This window comes from Pleurodeles waltl, chromosome 6 (genome assembly GCF_031143425.1).
Source record: "Pleurodeles waltl isolate 20211129_DDA chromosome 6, aPleWal1.hap1.20221129, whole genome shotgun sequence".
Taxonomy (NCBI): domain Eukaryota; kingdom Metazoa; phylum Chordata; class Amphibia; order Caudata; family Salamandridae; genus Pleurodeles; species Pleurodeles waltl.
In genome coordinates this window covers 934,242,723-934,263,260 of record NC_090445.1, presented here as the reverse complement: position 1 = coordinate 934,263,260, position 20,538 = coordinate 934,242,723, and the positions used below count along the sequence as shown (strand labels likewise).

The following is a 20,538-nucleotide window of genomic DNA, read 5'->3' as shown; positions in this document are numbered from 1 at the left end:
AAAACATTGTCAAAGTCAATAGGTTTGGTGTTAGCTGTCATTCTTTTGGCTAATCTTGTTTTTTGCAAACCTTCATTATTCGAGAAGCTGTTGAGCCCACATTAAGCAAAATTAAATAAATAAGTAAAAAGACACCACACAATGGCTTACTCTAAAAAAAGCACATAGTACTTTACATGCCTCAAAAGAAATTCTGGCCCCTTGCTATCTAGTCATATTTTATCAGGTCGAGACCTATTGAACCCTTATGGGGAGCTGACAAAGAAAAGGTGTTCTGTGGAAGCAGGCCTTTAAATCATTTTCTTGTCATATTTGCTCTGTGTTCAGAGAGAGGTCAAAAGGTCAGTTAATGTTCCTTCTGACTGCAGAGTTCCAAGATTTTGACAGTTTTTTTCCTAACAGACAACATTTAAACAGATAATTAAACTGTACAAACATCTCAAAATATATTTGAGTAGATGTGAAAGCCCTTTCTTTATGCTTCTGTGTGATAAAAAAAATATTTTAATAGGGAAACAAATCAGAACACTTTACTTGGTGATGTGCAAATAATAAATTCTTTCTGAAGCCCGATTTTCACTGATTTGTTAATACGTTATACAGTTTTCTCAATAAAGCTGCATGTTAATGGGAAGGTTTTTGGACATTTCATGAAAATGTTCTCTCTGTAAATGGCAGTATGTGACCACATCATGCTTTAGTAATATGTTTATTAAAAACGAGTGTTTAAACAGAAACCTAGAAACACTCTTGGTCTGGTAGCAATGCTACTTGTAAACGAAGAGCAAAGTAATGGATCATGTGTCGCCCCCCATATGTAGGCTAGATTCTTTTTATATATGGAGCAAAAGTTTGGCCCATTTAATCAAACAAAGAAGTTCTTTTGTACAGCAGAAATGCTGAGCTCACATATTTGAAGGTACGCTCACGTGAGAATAAAGAAAAAGGTGACTCTGTAAAGTAAAATGTTTGCCTAGGATCACAAAATTGAGACCCGTTTACAAGTCAACTACATTACAATGATGGTCAAGTAGATTATTGAAGTTACTCGACCTGCATATCTAGTGGCATTCTTATGATTTTTCGAGGCCTGCTATAGTAATCCCTTGCACAGAAGGAGCCACTATGAATGACTAGAACAGATTAATGAGTGACATTTTGCTGAAGAACTCTATAAGTAATTACGTTATACACATAATTTTAGTAAAATCAGGTCTATTTTAACAGACCTAAGAAAGCCAGTCGGTCTGGCACTGATTGATAGCCACTTGGCTTTGAGAAAGGAGGTATGAAAGAAAAAAAGGCAACAAAGACGGAAAGAAGCAAAGAAAGAAGAAAAGGTTGCATTAAGATTGAGATAGCTAACTTAGAATCAATCCACTGAGCTATCCCAGCAGCGCAATTCCATTGTCATGAGCCATCCACGGTCAGGAATGTATATAGGACACTCCTAATAAGTTCTCACCTGCTTCAGATGTATATGTGATTATATTCTAAATAAATGAACTACCTTACCATTACACAAATACACTTGTATTACCTTTTTAGAAACTAATGAGGCACCTGTGAGTTTGCTTTTTAATAAGGGTCACAGGATAAAATATTGGATAGTGACACTCAAATTACACTGCACCGATGTTTAAATAAAAGTGCTTTAACTGTGCTGCAAATTAAACAGGATAAAGCCCTGTTTACCTCCTGGGCAAAGTTTATTAAAGAACCATTGGTGAAACAGAGTCTAGGATAAATGTGTTCTGCAGAATTGCCCGCTTATGAATTCACATCCTGTAAAACTTAAGCTTTCGGTTTGTGAAAAATATTGGAGTACTTAGATATAATCACACCTTCCTTGTATGCATAGTAAAAAGAGGATAACTTGATACAGAACAGTTTCAAACTGACACAATATGGTATGCTGTGAAATAATAGCAGTCCGATGAATAAAGGCCACTACAAAAGGAATTTACAACAGTATTGATAGGAAACAGGAATCCAGTTACATGCCCGGTGCTTACATCAAAAACGTGCTGATGATATATTCGGCTCTACACCCAAAGGCAACACTAAAGTAATTATAAAGCAAAAACAGAAACACTGGCACTGAAGGGAACTACTTTGGGTACAGAAGTGCTCCTTGTGAAACGGCAAAATACAATCACTCTAACTGAAGTTAACCAGGGGCTTAAGTTGGGTGAACCATTACCCTATGCGCTATACATTAGTGGGCAGAAGCGAAATGTGAATCACAACAGAAGACCAATGGATAAAGAGAGGTGGCTAAAAGCACCTTTAAGTGTATTATTATACATATAAATTAAGTAAAATCAAAATATTTTGGCTAACACCAGACCTAATTAAGGTATTTTACATTTTCAAACCATAGGTATTCATCAATGATTTCAATTGAAATTCATCTATATTAAAAGACACATTTTTCACAATTGACGTTCTCTTCAGACTAGGCAGGTAGCTTGTAAGTTCACGGTCCTGAACCTACTGACTGCGCAGAGTGGGTGGGAGCTTGAGAAGAGATGTGATTACTGGCTACACTCTATTTAGGTCCGGCTTGACAGTGCATCTATCGCCAGATGTAATGTGATCAACCTTAAAAACAGCTTTCAGGAGACCTACAGAGTGGGGTTTTAGCTCCGCTTGCACACATTGGTAGCTAGGAATACATGTTTTGATTCAAAATAAGTTGGGCACGTCCACCGAAAATAATGATTCCTCTCCAAGTGGCTGCAATTATTTTGTTATTTTTTTAATCCAGCTACCTGAGTTTGAACTTCAACACAGGCATGACATTCCACTGCTTTTAACGTGTCTAAGATAACAAGAACATTTAAAGATTGTTTTTCCTCTGGCAGCTGCTTGAACGGGCGGAGGAAGTGATGAGGAATGTATTGCAACCTTCGCACCCTCCCCTTCAGAATACAGGTTTGTGTTTGGGAACACTATTGGTTGCACAGGGCTATACTAATTTACATTGATTTTTAGGTCTGGCTTGAAAGTGCAACTATCACTTGACCATATGTGATCAACAGCAGGGAGCTTTCAGAGTACCACTGAGAGAGGGGCTTAAGCCTCACCCACACATTGGTTGACTAAGTACAAGATTTGAATGGGCGAGTTTGAGTGCTTCCACTAAAAAGAACACTTGTATTACACTTTTTAAATGGTGGTGGTAATGTTTATACTCAGGACTGTGTTGGTTATAGTTGCGAGCCAATGGTAATAGCTACAAGCCTGACCTGTTTATTATGAAATGTTATAACAAAGGCACTAGGCCTGACATATTTATTGCAAAAATCATATGTTACCATCAATTGAAATTTAAGTATGGACTGAGCCTAAAGAAAGAAAGAAAGCTATTTGGTTACACTGAATCTCACAAGTTACCACAAAATGCAATGGTTTTGGAATTGGCTACCTCATGTGACAAACTGTGGATACAGAAGGTTTGCTCTGTGAGAATCCGTGTTAGGCTCTCGTAGGACCCTAAGTAGTCAACTGAAATGTTGCATAACTTCTAATTTTAGGACTATGCGTGTGATGGTTGCCTTGTGGAAAAGCTTACGCTCAAAACTGTAAGTCTGAGTTAGTTATAGTGACATGTTTTATGGCCAACGGCGCACTGGGAAATGCTATGTTCAAACCCTATAGGTCTGGTCTGCAAGATTGTTGCCAGTTTATGTGCACTTGAACAGGCTGGTGCGGAGTAAAATGTAAAGCCAATGTTAAAGGGCAAAGGCTTCTTCCATTCATTGGGAAAAGTCATGGCAGATTTCCTAGGTTTGATCTGTTTATTATGAGGCGTTATGACAAAGCAAGAAAGCCCAACCTACATTATTGTGAAAATTATGTATTAAAGACAATATGCTTTTAAAGGGCAGTTATTACACTGTGCTAAAGCTTGCAAACAGGTATTTTTTACAGCAATCTTGAGCATTACTGTTGTAGGCAAGGGTGTTGGTGATAGCCCCTGAACAAACCTTATGGATAAAACATATGCACTACAATAATCCTTATTAGACTCTCCTATGCGAGTATTTTCCTTTGTCAACTATAATTTTATGTGCAATTCTATGACTGTATGCCGATAGTTGCCATGAGGAAAAGCTTACCCTCAGTACAGGGGTATGAACTGGCTATGGTGACAGCCAATGATAACAGTTATAGGCTTGATTGGCGAGTAGAAATATGTTATGCCTAATGGCGCAAGCATGGACTGTATGTTATGAAGTTATTACAAAGGCAGTAGGCCTGGTTTATTTATTGTAAAAATCATATGATAAAACCCATAGGCTTCTAAGGGTGAATTATCTCAAGTTCTATGGATTAGAAAGGTATCTGGTTACATGTGAACTATGGTTTGGGTATTTTTCACCCGCCACGAAAAAAACTCTGGGAGCAGAATTTCACTGAAATGATTCTTATTGCACCCAATCGAGAAGGGATATGTATATGTTACTTAGCCAACCGTTGTTCTATACATATTTGTAATTTTAGCAATGTGTGCCTAATAGTTATTAGCTCAGCTTAATGTTGCGTCTGATTCCTTGTGTGTTATCTGTTTATCATGAAAATCTACGACAAAGTAGGCTTAGTTATCACACAAAGCATGTGTTAAAGGAAATAACCATTTAATGGTGGATATGTATTTCACTTTACTAAAGCCTGTAGACAGGCATTTTGTTACACAGAATCTTGCAGATTACTGTAGTACGCAAGGGTTTTGGTGAGTTTCCCTAATAAACCACATGGGATAGAAGACTAGCACTACAGTAATTCTTATTAGGCTCTACTAGTAAGGATTTTATATTGTTTGATATCTGTATTTTGCACATATAAGACCACTTAAAAGGCAGAAAAACCATAGGAAAGGCCTAAAGAAGAGGAAACAAAAACTTACACTGACATGGGTATAACATCAAATCCCAACACTACAAAACAAGTGCTGCTAGTTTTACAATTATGAGACAATGAAGATTTACTAAAGGCGTTCCTTGTGAATGCCTGGACAGAAAATTGGGGCTGTGAAATCAAGGTTGTGCTAAAGAAGAGAGCAAAGGCAGAGTGCATAAGGCAGAAAATGTTATGACAATGAACCCAATTATGAAACCGATGAGAACGAAAAAAAGTTACTGAAGAAATAGAATCCTTTCAAATGCTTATTTGGAGATTTGGGACAAGTGTGGTAATAGATGTAGATTTAAAACACTGCTACAGTGCAAGGGTCAATTCCTAGCCCTTCTCCAAAAGGAACTATATACTATTTTTGTAGTTCACAAAGTACGTTATCACTGCTTCACAGTATGGGTCTGTATACTCAGATTATGGTCGGAGATTGTCTAAATAATGTTACTAAGGCACATAAAAGTAAAGTGTGGCATAAACTTTATATGCAGATGTAACAGAATTATGCATCAAAAGATTCAAGTATAACATCTCAACAAAAAACTTCTAGACAGACATACACCCGTAGACCCTTAAAAGAACATCGACACAATTATAGCTATTCGATACAATCGTCACATATTTCAGCCACACAATTTTCTTAGTCTACATAAAGGAGTTTGCATGCCATGCAGTTGTCATGGCAATAGACAATTTTACACACCCAAAGAAAAAATAATAAGCAAAACCCTGCATAACAAAACCAAATCCCAGGGGACGTAATAAAGTTAAAATGAAAGAGGAGAGCGAGTGTGTGTGTGTGTGTGAAAGAGATAATCATGTCTAAAAATTATTCTTGTGGATAGCCACCGTCTCTTAATTCGCTCCGTAAACACACTCCTTGCCCAAACAAAAAGTGACGGGGTATAGTAGCTACACTGGACCAGAAAGAACAGCTCGCTAACTATAAATAAAGGACTTCCTTCCTCAAGCAGAAGTTAGTCTACCATGATGGTGATAATAACCGGCTGGAATGCAACACTACAGCCGATCATAAACACAGAACTGCTCTATTCTGCCGTCACCGCTGGTGAAGCACCAACCCATATTATAGCTGTTATTCCCCATAATCCATCAAAACATACACTGTCAGCTACCTAAAGGAGCCACTGACAACCCGAAGCCCTTCCACTGCGGGCCACTTCACGTATGAAGCAACAAAGCAGCGCACCCTCTGCAAGCGCCGTCCTGCCCCCGGGAGGATCACCCCCATCCCCACTCAACACGACTATTCTGGCTACATCTTAGTCATGCCCTGTGCAGAGCAGCAGACGCAGAGCATTAGACGTCACACACCCGGCACACGCTTCTAAGGCTGGGCCCGCCAGCATGTTATTGCAAAAAAATAGGCGGGGGCCTGCACGCCCCGTTCAAGGGGGACCCTCACACCCACTGCATTACCTTCCGCCACGTCCTCATCGATCGCCCCTTTAACCTGCGAGAAGCACCACTGGAAGTCGTTGGCTCCGCCGATGCCTGTGTGGGGGCAGAGGAGAGGTTAGGGTGAGCGCCGAATACACACATGCCCTCGCCGGCAGCCCTGCACCCTCCCTACCCAGGTCGGCAGAGGGGGCCTCCAGCCGGCTCACGAGCCATGTGTTCCCCGGCTGCTCACCTGCCATAGCGTTGGGCGTGGCGCTGCGGGCTTCGCGGCGGCTCCTGGGCCCTTGCAGCACCCCCTCTCCCTCCGGATCCCCGGGCGCGGCCGCTCGCTTGCAGGGACACTCGGGCAATCAGAGCGGCTCAGGCTGTTCGTGATTTTTTTTCAAAATGGCGCACATTGCGAGTCGACATGATTCAGTGACGTCACTTAATAGACAGGCTCCGGAGGACCACTCGCTTCCTGATGAGAGCTGGGAGGAGAGGATGCGAGAGCGCGCGCACCGGCTCCTCGGCGCAGCCCGTGTGACAGTGCGGGGGCCGGGGAGATCCTCCCCGTCGGCAGCGCAGGTAGTGCGGTGAGAGCTGGCTGCGCTCGCAGAGTTAGTTGCAGCTTCGCTGTCAGAAACTTGTTCCTGACTTTAAAACCCTTGTTTTTCCGGCTCCCATCACCAGTTTCACTACACGTACGTGATGACTACCACCGCACCTGAACTAGAAGTTACCAAGTGTGTGTGTGTTTTTTTTTTTTTTTTCAGGCAAATCTCGGGCACCTTTGTTCTCCTTGTCAATTAGTGAAAGAAGGGTACCAGTCTATCCCCTTAAAGGTGTATTTGGGGACATTTTAAAAACAAAGCCCAATGATTTCAAAGTTAATTAAAAACTAAAACAAAAAAAATGCATTAGTCATGTAGATGCTCGAGGGATGCGGGATCAGAAAGAATTATTGCTGTTATTAAAATATTGACATTTATTATGAAATAAGTACTAATTTTATATATTTTAATTTTAAATTATAATTATATTTTTATTTGTTTTAAATAATTACATTTAACATGATTTCCTATGGGGTTTTAAGTCCCCACCTCTATTATTTTCTACGTGAGAGTGTTGCAGTACCAGTGTTCGGCCATCTGCAGTGCTGGACTTAATATAGTCTTTTTTTTTTTTTTTTTTTTTCAGTTATAACTAAAATAAATTCTGGCTTACGCGTCAAGAATGCCAAATTTCCTAGCTATGTATGGAAAGTTTCAATTCTATTAAGGACACGGAGGCGAGGGTTATTCAGTTCTTTCTTCACTCTTTATTAAATAGCAAGTTCAAAGTTCAAAACAAAACACATAACAACTACAAGTCCCATGAGTCTGTTTCTATAGCAACCGCTGTCCAATGAGACTCTGATCCGGACAAATGTATAAATGCCCTCAACCACGTCATTCTCCCTCAACTTCACTGCGAAAGGGAACATTGAATCCTCAAGTGGACGCTGCCTCCGATCCTATGGAGAAACATGAAAGATTAATCCAGGCAGAACCATGATTAGTCATTAAACAATACCTCAAAGAACCGTTTAGAACTAGAAACGTTCTAGGCATCCTAGACCATAAATTAGCAGGAAACGAAAAATGTAGAGTATTCCAGATATGGTCACTCACAACAATAATCAATCCTGAAAACATATATATATATATATATATATATATATATATACCACCTCAGTACAAACTCCAAAGGACCTCCTGGTGGGAAGAACACGTATCCCATGTAGGGTAGGATAATCCTTGCCTCCGTGTCCTTAATAGAATTAAAACTTTCCTTCACAATAGCTAGGAAATTGCGCATTCTATGTCAGGACCGGAGGCGAGGATTATGCAAGTTCAAAGCTTACCACCAAAGAGGCTGCCTCGTGTATCGGTTTAAAATATAATTTTTTTAAAGTTGACTCAGAAGACCAATCTGCCGCATTAATGATGTCCTCCAACCTACCACCTACTTGGATGGCTTTGGAGGCCATGGCACCTCGAGCAGTGTGTCCCGAACTCCTGTATATTGATGCCTGCTTCCGCCAAGATCTTTCTGATCCACCTGGCGATGGAAGGGGAGGAAACTGCCTTAAAAGGTTTCTTCAAGGAAATTAACAGCTGACGCTCCCAGGAGGACGAAGTTCAGCTGTCACCTCCTTGTAAGTCTTTAAGCATCGCACTTCACAAAGTTTAGGGGCGAGAGGAATCGCAGGGTATGGTACTGACCTGGTATTGCATTTGGTTCACCGAGAAACAGTAAAGTTACTCCTTCCGGAGAGAACACTCTATCCAAAACATCTAGGGCTCTGACATCCGACACCCTTTTGCACTAAATGAGACACAATAACATAGCCAGCTTAGCTGACAATTCTTTCCTAGAAAGATATTGATTGTCCTGCCACGAGGATAACAGAGGAAGAACTAGGTTGACATCCCATAACTCCGAGTACCTAGGCTCCAGATGTCTGGAAAGTCTGATACCCTTAAGAAGTTTACACAACCAAGGGTGCTCCCCCACTGGGTGGTTATCGAGATGTGGGTGACCCACTGAGATGGCCGATCTAAAGGAATTTATCGTACAATAAGACAAACCAGCTCCCACTATTTAAGCCAGAAAATTTAGGCTATCCGTAATGTGGGCCCCCATGGGATCGGTATGCCTGTCCACACATCCATACACCAGCGAGCCCATTTAGTCCATGCAGACCTGTACCGCTTACCTGTCCTTGGAGCCCAGGCCTGTGCAATGAAGTTCTTAGCTTCTTGTGAAAGTTGGCAATCCTTCCAGCGAGTCCTGAAATCTTCCAGGCCACCAACAATAGATGGCCCTGAAGGATCAGAGAATGGAAGTGTCCCACAGGATCCCGAAGAATTGAGGGGGATCCGGAAGACTGATTGTAAAGTCTCACGAGAGCTCCAGAAGGGACGGAAACCACACCTGGGATCTCCACAGAGGGGTTATTAAGACCACCGTCGCTTCCTAACGACTTACCTGGGCTGATATTCTCCGAATCAGAAGGAAGGGGGGAAACGCATACCTCTGGTGTGGACCCCAGTTCTGCAGAAACGCATCCACTGCCGCTGCCCCTGGATCCGGGCGCCAGCTGAAGTACAGAGGTCGATGGGTGTCCACCTGGACACAAAGAGGTCTACTAAACAAGGACCCCACATTCCATGATTGCCCGAAAAATCACCTGATCCAGCTGCCAATCGCTGGAGTCCGACAGGAACCTGGAATTCCAGTCCTCTAAAGTGTTCTGGGAACCCGGGAGATACTCCGCTGTGACAGAGATCTGATGTTGGAGGCAAAAGTGCCAAAAATCTTTCGCCAGCTCCACCAGGGCCTTCGACCGAGTGCCTCCAAGGCGGTTTATGTATTGCACGGCTGACACGTTGTCCATCCGAAGAAGAACAACACAGGAGATTCTGTCCCAAGTCAGAGATCAGATCGCAAAGGAGCCTCCGAGGAGTTCCAAACAATTGATGTGCATGCTGATCTCCTGAGGGGTCCAACGTCCCCCGAACGAGATGTCCTCGCATCGGGATCCCCATCTGTGATGACTGGCGTCCGACTCTATGACCAGGTCTGGAGAGGCCCGAAAATGGCCCTGCCATTCCATGCCTCCATGTGGTCTAGCCACCACTGCAACTCCATTATCGCCTCTGGGGTGAGAGAGACCAGTTCGGAATACATCAGACCGCAGCGAAGGTGATGGGCTTTGAGGCGCTGGAGAGCCCTGCAGTGAAGAGGGCAATGAAAAATGGCCTGAATCGATGAGGAGAGCAGACCCCACCACTCTGGCAAGCTGCCGTAGTGAGATCCTGTCACACCTCAATACCTCCTTAACTCCTTCTTGATCTTGGAGATCTTTGGAGTCAGGAGACTGAGAGATGAAAATTGGGAATCTATGATGAACCCCAGAAAAATCATCGACTGCGAAGGCAGAAGCTCCGGTTTCTGTCGGTTGATCACAAACCCCAAACCCTGAAGGAGTGCAATAGTCGTGTTAGCATTGGATATAAGTTGGGACTTGGATTGATCCATCAGGAGGAGGTCCTCCAGGTAAATGATGAGGCGGATCCCCCGAGAACGGAGGAACTCCACCACCGGCTTGAGAAGTTTGGTAAAGCACAAAGGAGCTGACGACAGTCCGAATGGGAAAGAGGTGAACTCTAACACCTGACCTTTCCACAGAAACTGTAAGAACCTGCGATGAGGAGGGAAAATTGGCACTGTGAGATACGCATCCTTGAGGTCCAGACGGACCATCCAAACTCCCCGCAAGAGGATATCCTGGAGCATGTGTATACCTTCCATGTTGAAATGTCTGTAGATCACCCATTCGTTGAATGATGGGAGATTGATCACCGGTCGAAACCCCTTGTCCTTCTCCAACAGGAAAAGGTTGCTCACAAAACCTCTGGGGTGGAGAGCCGATTTGCATATGGCTTCTTTGCGAAGGAGCTCCTGAACCTCTAAATCTATTAGGGCGGAATCCGCTGTTGAAAGAAACTAAAGACGTGGGAAGTTTCTCCTGGATCGGAGTTCCCCAAAACTCGATAGGAAAACTTGACACTATCTGCAACACCCAAGCATCAGAGGTTATGAGCTCCCAATTGCGTCTGAAAAAACGTAACCTCCCGCCAAGTTTTTGAGGGGAAGAAGGGATAATCCTTACCTGAAGGCCCTCCTGGGGCGTTGGCTGCTCCCCAGGTGATCCTGTTCGCTCTGCCCTTCCCCTTGCCTCTATTGGGGAAGAAGGTTCCTTGGTGTCCGTCTCGCCATCTGTTGTTCCTGTAGGAACCGGGGCCTTGTTGATACTGGCGGCCGGATGAGCGACCCCTGCATCATCCGGCCCCTCCAAAAACCTTGCCCGGGAATATCTTCTTAATAGAAGACTGCGCCTTGTTGAGTGCAGAGAAGGTGGCAACAAAATTGCCTAACTCCTTAACAAAAGGATCACCAAATAAGTTGCCCTAGGTGACCGCCCCTGCCTCAGAAGAAGACAATTCCCCCAATTTGGGGTCTATTTTGATGAGCAAGAACCGGCGCCTTCGTCTGAAATGGCGTAATTGGCATTGCCCAGGAGACACACCGCCCTCTGTGCCCACCCAGCTACGACGTCCGTCGATAGGGGTGTATTCGACTGCTTGGCACGTTCCGCCAGTTGTATGATCTGTATCAGGGGTCCCAACACGTCCAAGAGTTTGTCCTGGCATGCCCTCCAGGACCGATCAATACTCTTCTTGGGGTCTTTAATGTACTTCTCAAAGAAAGTACACATTTTGGGGTCAATACCTGGCATAGCTGCTACCTTGTCAGGCAAGGTAGGACGCGGACATTCGACCTTCAAGCGAGCACGAAGATACAACCAAAAGAATAAAGAGGGTAGCCCCCTCCACCCTTCTATCACCAAACACAGCCAAATGTGAAGGCAAAGCCTGAAGATAAAGACGCGCTAGTAGGGTTGCATCCAAATTTGGCCTCAGAGCTCTCTTCCCGCTCAGGGTTATACACAGACCACAAACGTGGTGTAAGTGGGAGGTTGGAGGGGTAAAGGGAGCCTAGGCTCTTAAAGAAAGCGCATAGAAAAAAACAAGTGCCGAGCGCAAAGCGACTCGAGCGCTATGAAACGCGCGATTTCACTGATGTGTGCCCCCTAGCGAGCCCGACGTATCACCGCATGCCGAATGTGCGCTCGGGCTAAAAAGCCTACTGCGCCATGGCAACATGACCTTGCAACACTCGTTGCTACAACAATCCCAAAGAAGTTACCAAGAAGCGTGCACAAGCGTGTACGTAAGCAAAAAATACAGTCAGAATTAAGTCAAAACACTCAGTGGCAGTAAGGGCACATATCTGTCACTGAAGCAGTGAAGAAAGAGGGAGAAAGACGTGGTTGAGGGCATTTATACATTTGGCCGGATCGGCGTCTCATTGGACAGTGGTTCCTATAGAAACAGACTCAACTTGTAGTTGTTATGTGTTTTGTTTTGAACTTGCTATTTAATAAAGAGTGAAGAAAGAACTGCATAATCCTCGCCTCCGGTCCTGAAATAGAACTTTCAATTCTACTAAGGACACGGAGGCGAGGATTATCATATCTCTTTCTTTACTGTCCAACTATAGCAGCCCATCAATTATCAGTTAACAAAAAATGACACATCCCATGATCCTTCAGTACAATATCACATGCCCCAATCACCAACCACGACCTCTGTCCATAAATACTATGACCCCCAAAAGTCACTTCCTCTTTCTCTGTCAAAGTCAGACAATCCTTAAACTTCCGAAACAAAACTTCTTACATACGCGCTGTTCCATCGATCCTCCAGACCAGATCTTGAAACACCAACAGAGCTCAACAGGAGCCATATGTTGCAGAAACTTCCATGGAAATAATCCGCATAATGATGTCTTCATCAACCCGCAAAATGTAGAACTTCAGGTAGTCTTCTGATCAGACCCTAGAAATATAAAACAATAGAAGGTACTATCTTGCAAAGCTAAAATAATCAATATTGCTTTGAACTATCTAATAGATAACAAGGGAGGGCAAAAATATAATACCGATACAAGATCAATGTAATATATAAATATTTTTTGAATAAATGACATAATTTTTTTAAGGGAGGGATAATCCTCGCCTTTGTGTCCCTAAAAGAATTGAAAATTCTTGACGCATGAGGTAGAATTTTTTTAATTCTTTTCAGGACCGGAGGCCCTGATTATGCTTGTGTAAAGCTGTCCAAATACCACAGCAACAAAATCTACCACAGGTTTATGATAACATTTACAAAAAGTAGATTCAGAAGACCAGTCAGCTGCCTTCATAATGTCCTCCAAATGAGAACCTATAGCATATGTCATGGAGGCCATAGCCCCCCTAACAGAATGAGCTCCAAATTAATTGGTATCTATATCTGCTTCATTCATTAACCATCTCATCCATCTTGATAAAGTGGCTGACATAACTGGTTTAAAAGGTTTTTGCAAGGAAATTAGTAACTGACCATTAGCATCCTGCCTAAATTCGTCTGTAACCACCTCATAATCATTCAAACATTGAACTACACATAGTTTGAATTATCCAGATACATTGGATAAGTTACTGACCAGCAATTAGTTTTTGTCCCTCTGGTAATAGTAAAAGTAACACCTTCAGGGGACTACACCCTACCAGCCAAGTCCAAAGCCTTGACATCCAATACTCTGTTACAGGAAATCAGACATAATAACATAGTCAGTTTTGCTGAAACCTGTTATGAGACCGGTATCTATTGGCAGGACAAGAGTCTAAAAACCTCAATATAATGCTCACATCCCACTAAACAGACTATCTGGTTTGAGGAGGATTTGATAAATGAATACCCTTCAGCAATTTACAGACCAGAGGGTGTTCACCTACATGCTTACCATCAATATGAACATGACCAGCTGAAATGGCTGATCTGAAATTATTAATAGTTCTATGAGCCAAACCTGAACCTGCCAGTTCTGCTAGAAAATTTACAATCAGCTCAATGTCTGACTCCACAGGATTAATACCCCTTCCGTCACACCAACCATTCCATCTGTGCCATGCTGATGAATATCTTCTATGAGTGCCTGAGACCCAAGCCTGCTCGATGAAATCTGCAGCTTGTTGCAAAATGCCTGGGGAATTCCAGCTCGACCTGAAGCCATCCAAGCGATCAATGTCAGTTTCCCTGATATGATCAGTGGATGGTGAAGGCCCTCTGGACCCAAGAGAAGATCCTGACGAGGAGGAATGAGAAGTGGGGAAGCACAAGCTAACTGCAGAGCAAATTAGGAACCAAGGTTGACTTCTCCAGAATGGAGTCACCAATATAATCTCTGCTTTCTGTCTCCGAACCTTAGACAGGACCCTGGAGATCATCAGAAAAGGAGGAAAAGCATAACCCCGAAACTGAGACCAATCCTGAAGAAAGGCATCTGTAGCCAGGGCAAGAGGATCCGGATGCCAGCTGAAGAATTTTGTTATCTGAGAGTTGAGGCAAGATGCAAAAAGATCCACTTCGCAAGGGCCCCACCCTCTGATTATCTGAAAGAAAATCACTGGATCCAGTCTCCAGTCGCTGGAATCCATCAGAAACCTGGAATTCCAATCCACTATTGTGTTCTGAGCTCCCGGGAGATATTCTGCGAGGACAATCAGAGGATGATTGAGACAGTAATGCCAGAAGTCCTTGGCAATCCCTGACAGGATCCTGGACTTCATCCCCCACAACTTGTTGACATACCTGACCGCTGAGATATTGTCCTTCTTCAACAGTATGCAACAGTCTGTCTTCTGAGGAGAAAGACTCTTTATGGCGAAAGAGCCCGCCAGGAGTTCCAGACAATTGATATTAAGAGTCTAATCCAATTTCGACCATCGTCCTCCGGTCACTAAAGAGACGCAACTGGCTCCCCATCCCCAACGAATGGCTTCTGATTCAATCTGGGTAAGAACCGAAAATGGCCCTGCCGCTCCAGGCTTCCATGTGCTGGAGCCACCAATGAATCTCTGACTTCACTTAAACGGTTAAAGGAATCAGTTCCGAATAACTCAGACCCTGTTGCAGATGTGTGATTTTGAGTCTCTGCAGACCACAGTAGTGAAGGGGGGCTGGGGAGATTGCCTGAATAGATGATGCCAGAAGACCCACTGTTCTGGCAATGTTCCTCAGAGATATAGTCAGACTGGACAATGCAGACCTCAATTCCCTCTTGATATTGCAAATCTTCTGAGAAGGGAGAATTAGCTGAGAGCGGACTGAGTCTATCTTGAACCCCAGAAATTCTATCATCTGAGTCGGTTTCAATAATGACTTCTGCACATTGATAAGGAAACCCAAATCCTGTAAAAGACTGATGGTCCAGTCTAAATGAGTCAGAAGGGATTGAAGGTCCTGAGCCATCAGGAAGATGTCGTCTAGGTAGATGATCAATCGAACTCCCTTGGTCCTCAGCCATTCCATCACTAGTCTTAACAGTTTTGTGAAGTACCAGGAGGCCAAACAGAAGTGCATTGAATTCCAGACATTGGCCCTTCCAAAGGAATTGCAGAAATCTCCTGTGTGGGGGAAAGATGGGAATCTAAAGTTAAGCATCCTTTAGGTCCAGGCGGACCACCCAGTCTCCTTCCAATAGAATATCCCTTAACATGTGAATCCCTTCCATTTTTAAAAGTCTGTACAAGATCCAATAGTTGAAATCCTTTAGATTCAATACTAGACGATGACACCCGCCTTTTTTGTCTACCACAAAGATGGGACAGAGAAACCCGGATGGGTGAGGTGATGAAAAACTTACTGCCCCTTTGTCTAACAAGGCTTGAACTTCTATGTCAATAAATGGCTGATCTGCAAGGGAAAAATAAATTTAAAGCGGTGGAGTTAGTTGCTTTGAAGTACTGACAAACTCTAGATGAAAACCTAAAACTGTCCCCAGAAATCTTTTTCCAGTTTTCTAGAAACAATCCCACTCTGCCCCCAAGAAGCACCCGCGGGTTAATTATAGTGCTCACCCGAGTAACCAGCTTCTTGGATTGCTCCTTGTTGACCCCTACGAGGTCCTCTGCGAAACGTGGACTGACCTCCTCCGGAACGAGTGGGGTAGAATGTAGATTCAGATTGGTCTCCATACCAACCTCCTCTCCCTCTGGTGTGGTAGTTCTGAGGACTTATGAAAGCTCCTCGGCCAGGCATATGTCCTCCATAACGACCAGCCCTGACAAAAAGGCCTTGTTTAAACACCCTTTTAAGGGACATTTGCGCATTGTCAAGTGAGGAAAAGGTAGAACAAAACTTGGCCAGCTCTTTGATAAAAGAGGATCCAAAAAGAAGGCCATCCACAGATGGACCTGCCTCAGAGAGGCTAAATCAGTTAGTTTAGGGTCAATTCGCATGAGAATACATTTCCTGCGTTCCAAAGAGATTGCACAATTAGTATTGCCTAGTTGACAAATGGCTCTCTGGCCCAACCAATCAGCACATCAGTGTCCACAGGAGTTTCTGACTCTTTGGCAAGAAAGGCCATATCCAGAATCTTAGTTAATGGACCTGTTAAGTCAAGAAGTGTATCTTGGCAGAGTCGGCAACACCTATCCAATCCTTTTTTTGGATCTTTCGCAATTTTTTTCATGAAAGTGACAATGGTGGGATCAATTTCAGGAGTGTCGGACACTTTACCGTCTAAATCCGGTCTTTGGCATTCCGCCCGGAAGGCGCGACTGCACCTCCTTATCAAAACTCTGTCTAATATTGGAGTGTACATATTGTGCCACTTCAGGGGACGGGACCCAATTGGAAGCTCTGGGGTGCACAATCTTAGTGGGGTTGAAATCCTGAACCCGAAGGGGAGACGCCTGTTTCTTTGGCTTCTTACTGGGACCCGGAGCTTCCGAGTCTTCAGAGTCATTAGAAGAGGAATCTTTATTTGAAGAGGATGGAGAAAAGGTAGAATCCTTTTTTGAGCTATAGTTATGTTCGGTAGCTCGTTTTGTACTCAGTGTTTCAAATACGTCAGCATGAAAGTGTCCAGAAGCCGCATCAACCCCCTCTACTATTTTTGATTTAGACTTGGACTTTGATTTAGCCCCTTTAGATTGTGATTACTGCCCTTGAAGCCAACCCTGGGAGCGGGCGTAATCAAAAAGTTGCCCCGAAAAACAGACTGTTGAACCCTAGTATCAAGGGCTTCCACAAGATTAACCTCAAGCTGGTTACCAATGTCTTCAGGGTAGTACCCTGATTCATGTTCACTCCATTGAGCCATAATGTTGATGTGGATCAAGAAAAAATATAATATTTATATTAAATATTAATATGCAAAGGGGGAGTGCAAAAATCCCCTTACAGGCAGAAAAAAGGCCCAATAAAGAGTGGAGGGAGCAGCCTGTCTAGCACTCTAGGCAAAGCATTTCAAATTTTACAACCCCGTCGTTAGATCACAATCTGGGCGTCGAGGAGCAAAGGGGAAATGCCCAAAACGGGCCTTTCGTGTAGCAGGAGCAGCAGACACGAGCCGATCTCTCAGAGAAATGAAACTGAAGAGATCGGTTCACGAGTCAGCTTTCGAATTCACAAGAAATAAAAAATACAAAAGAAATACTGTGCGTGACGCGTGTAGCTTGCTCCCGCTCTGCAAAAAGGGCACACAAAATTGGCACGAAGCTGAAACCTCATTAGTGCGCCAAGCGCTAAACATAGCAATCGCACGACCGGAATCACATAGCTGGAACAATACCATAAGAAACACGCATAATATTCATTAATAAGTCATAAATAGCGAAGGAAAAACGAAATAGTACTTATCTGCTGCGGAGCAGCAAAGAAAGAGAAGTGACTTTTGGGGTCATAGTATTTATGGACAGAGATCGTGGTGGGTGATTGGGGCATGTGATATTGTACTGAAGCATCATGGGATGTGTAGTTTTTTTTGTTAACTGTTAATTGATTGGCTGCTATATTTGGACAGTAAAGAGAGAGATAGCATAATCGGAGCCTCTGGTCCTGAAATAGAATTACACTTGGACTTTGCATATCAAAAAGTAGTAAACCTACCCAAAAGTCTGTGTCACCTTTGTGAATAAGGGCTACTGGTGTCTCCTTATTTTTTCATTTGTCTCGAGTTACAGTGTTGAAATTATTTTGCTTTCTAAAATCTACATAAACCTCTTTCTATTAGCTTGCAAACAATGCCATCTTTTAAAAATTAGTATTTTTTTGTCACTTTTGGCTTAACAAGCAAAGGCTATAGTACTTCTACTTCTACCCTGATTACGTTTGTTAGAATTACCATTTCAGTTCCATAGGTACTAAACAGGTCAGCCCCTTCTCAATAAGGAATTACAGCTTATTAATGTAATAAGGAGTCCCCAGTATTAGCCTATGAGAAGGGTTGACTTCACAGTACTGAAAAAACAAATTTGAGAGTTTTCACAACCAGGGCATGTAAAACTTAGCAGTAAATGCCCTGCCTTTTAATTACATAGCATCCTGCCTTGTGGGTTACCCCAGGCTTACCTAAGGGGTGACATATCTAAGAAAAAGGGGAGTTTAAGGCTTGAAAAGGGGTTTGGGCATGCATTAAAGTGCTACTTAAGTGGGTGGCACAAGCAGTGCTGCAGGACCATTATTAGCATTTAATTTACAGGCACCGAGCACAGGTATTGAACTTTACTAGGGACTCATAGGTACATTAAATATGCCAATTAGGTCTATACCAATTAAATCATGTTCTAGGGTGAGAGCATATGCACTCTAGCACTGGACAGCAGTGGTAAAGTTCTCAGAGTCCTAAGGCCAACAAAAACAAATCAGCAAAACTGTGAGGGAGGCAGGCAAAACGTATTGGGGAATGCCACCCTTTGCAGGTTGTTAATTTAGTTTAATCCCTATGTCTCTTAATAGAAATATTTCTTAGTTTGCTTGGCATGTTACCGTGGCCAGGCTGTTCCATGGTTTCAGCATGTCGAGCTTATTGCTAACTTGGTGGGCAGACCTCATATGTGAACTAATCCCTCCGACATAAAAAAGTCAGAGACCTATTGGAAACAGATTTTGATTTATCACTTTATTTCATTGGGCGGCGAAGAATTACTCAACCCATCCATTAGGGATTATGTTCTGATTGAGGCAACTGGAGGCACTGAGCCTTGTTTGCATTGTGTTTTGTACCCTTGGGAGGGTCCCTTCTGATGAGGTTTTAGTCAGGGCACTGTCCACTGTTTTCTTAAGGTTTCCTTGTTCCGATATGATATAATAGCCACTATGAACTGTCCTTGTGACACATTTTCTTCCCAATCAATCCTACATTTTGTATTTGTATTTTGTAAATGCAAACCTGCACTTTACATTTTACGCTCTTCAAATCACCGTTTAGTTTGTTCTTTTGTGCGGAGCTTCCAGGAATGTTTGGTGGCCCATCGGAATTCCATGATGTTTTAATCCTGCTTGGCCAAGTTTACTTTTAATTTTGTTTTTTTAATGCTTGTATTTTAATTTATTGTTCTTTTACGGTTACCCGTGCAGTAATCGAATAAAGATACTACTACTACAAAGTGGTGAGCAATCTAAAAGTAAACTATCTTGGAAAATAACTGAGACATAGGAACAGTTACTGCAAATTGAAGGTTTACAACAGTTGAACATAAAGCAGTGGAGAAAAATCTGGCACCAATCGCAACTAAAAAATATTGCCTGTTAACACACAGTTCTGGTATGTATCTAATGTACTACAACATGGACTTCAGCTAGACTACAGTAAACTTGATCTGATTTCCACATGTAAATTGTGGAATTGTTTATAACACAGTGGTGCTCTACCTCAATTTCTATTTAACTATACGACATTGGGTTAGTGGTTGAGGGATGTTGAAGCTCCACTCAAGCAACAACCACAATCCTTGTAAGAGTGAACCACAAAAGTCACTAAATTAACCTGTGCATAGCCCTCTGGTTTCTTGGTGCAAAAGCAGGCATGTTTAACTTCAAGGCAATGTGGAAAGTATTTATGCATCATACACAAAGTAATAAAGTGAAAACACAACACAAAAAAATCCCAAAAGAATTATGAAAAAGACTAAGTTTTAATAAATAAAATCATACCAGAACAATAAAAATCCAATCACTAGAACCAGAGGTATTGCATTTTAAAGTTTTAAATAAAGATAGTTCATAGAAGCAAAAAGCACCACTTCCGGGCATCTGGTTGTACTAGATTGGGCGAAAGGCACAAGTTCAGGCCAGTCACAATGAAGTGCTGGTCAGATACAGGAACCAGGTTGGTCCCACTGAAAAGTTACCTGCTCTAGTCTTGCACCAAGAGTTCAGTTCTCATTCGAGGCTGCGAAGAACAGGTTAAGCATCATGGATGGTCGTTGATGTAGTGTAAAGAGCAGGTGACTCATCATGGACAGTTGCTGCTGTAGCCGGAAGAGCAGGTCGGCTGTCACAGATGGTTGTTGCTGTGGCACAAAGAGCAGGTGGGGCATCACAAATGGTTATCATTGAGCCAGAAGAATGCACACATGTGGCTCAAAACACTACCAAAGTCAAAGACATTCTCGGAGGGTGCTGACGCAGATATGCTAATTAGAAATTATTAATGAATGTTTATGTGTTTTGATTAACAAGAAGTTGATAGAAAAATTAAGTGTAGATTAAGGTG

General features: G+C 42.9%; 1 protein-coding gene across 2 annotated transcripts in view; it reads right to left on the bottom strand.

The window, feature by feature from the left end:
• Positions 1-7,042, bottom strand: part of PPP2R2D (protein phosphatase 2 regulatory subunit Bdelta) — a 165,361-nt gene extending 158,319 nt beyond the window's left edge. Inside the window, exons 1-2 of one of the 2 annotated variants that reach the window (XM_069239739.1) lie at positions 6,572-7,042; positions 6,358-6,432 (exon numbers count right to left, since the gene is read on the bottom strand). In XM_069239739.1, the coding sequence (XP_069095840.1) occupies positions 6,358-6,432; positions 6,572-6,578 (82 nt within the window). In that variant the 5' untranslated portion in view covers positions 6,579-7,042. The remainder of the gene's footprint in view (positions 1-6,357; positions 6,433-6,571) is intronic. The other variant, XM_069239741.1, reaches the window with a different exon arrangement.
• Positions 7,043-20,538: the final 13,496 nt, after the last annotated feature.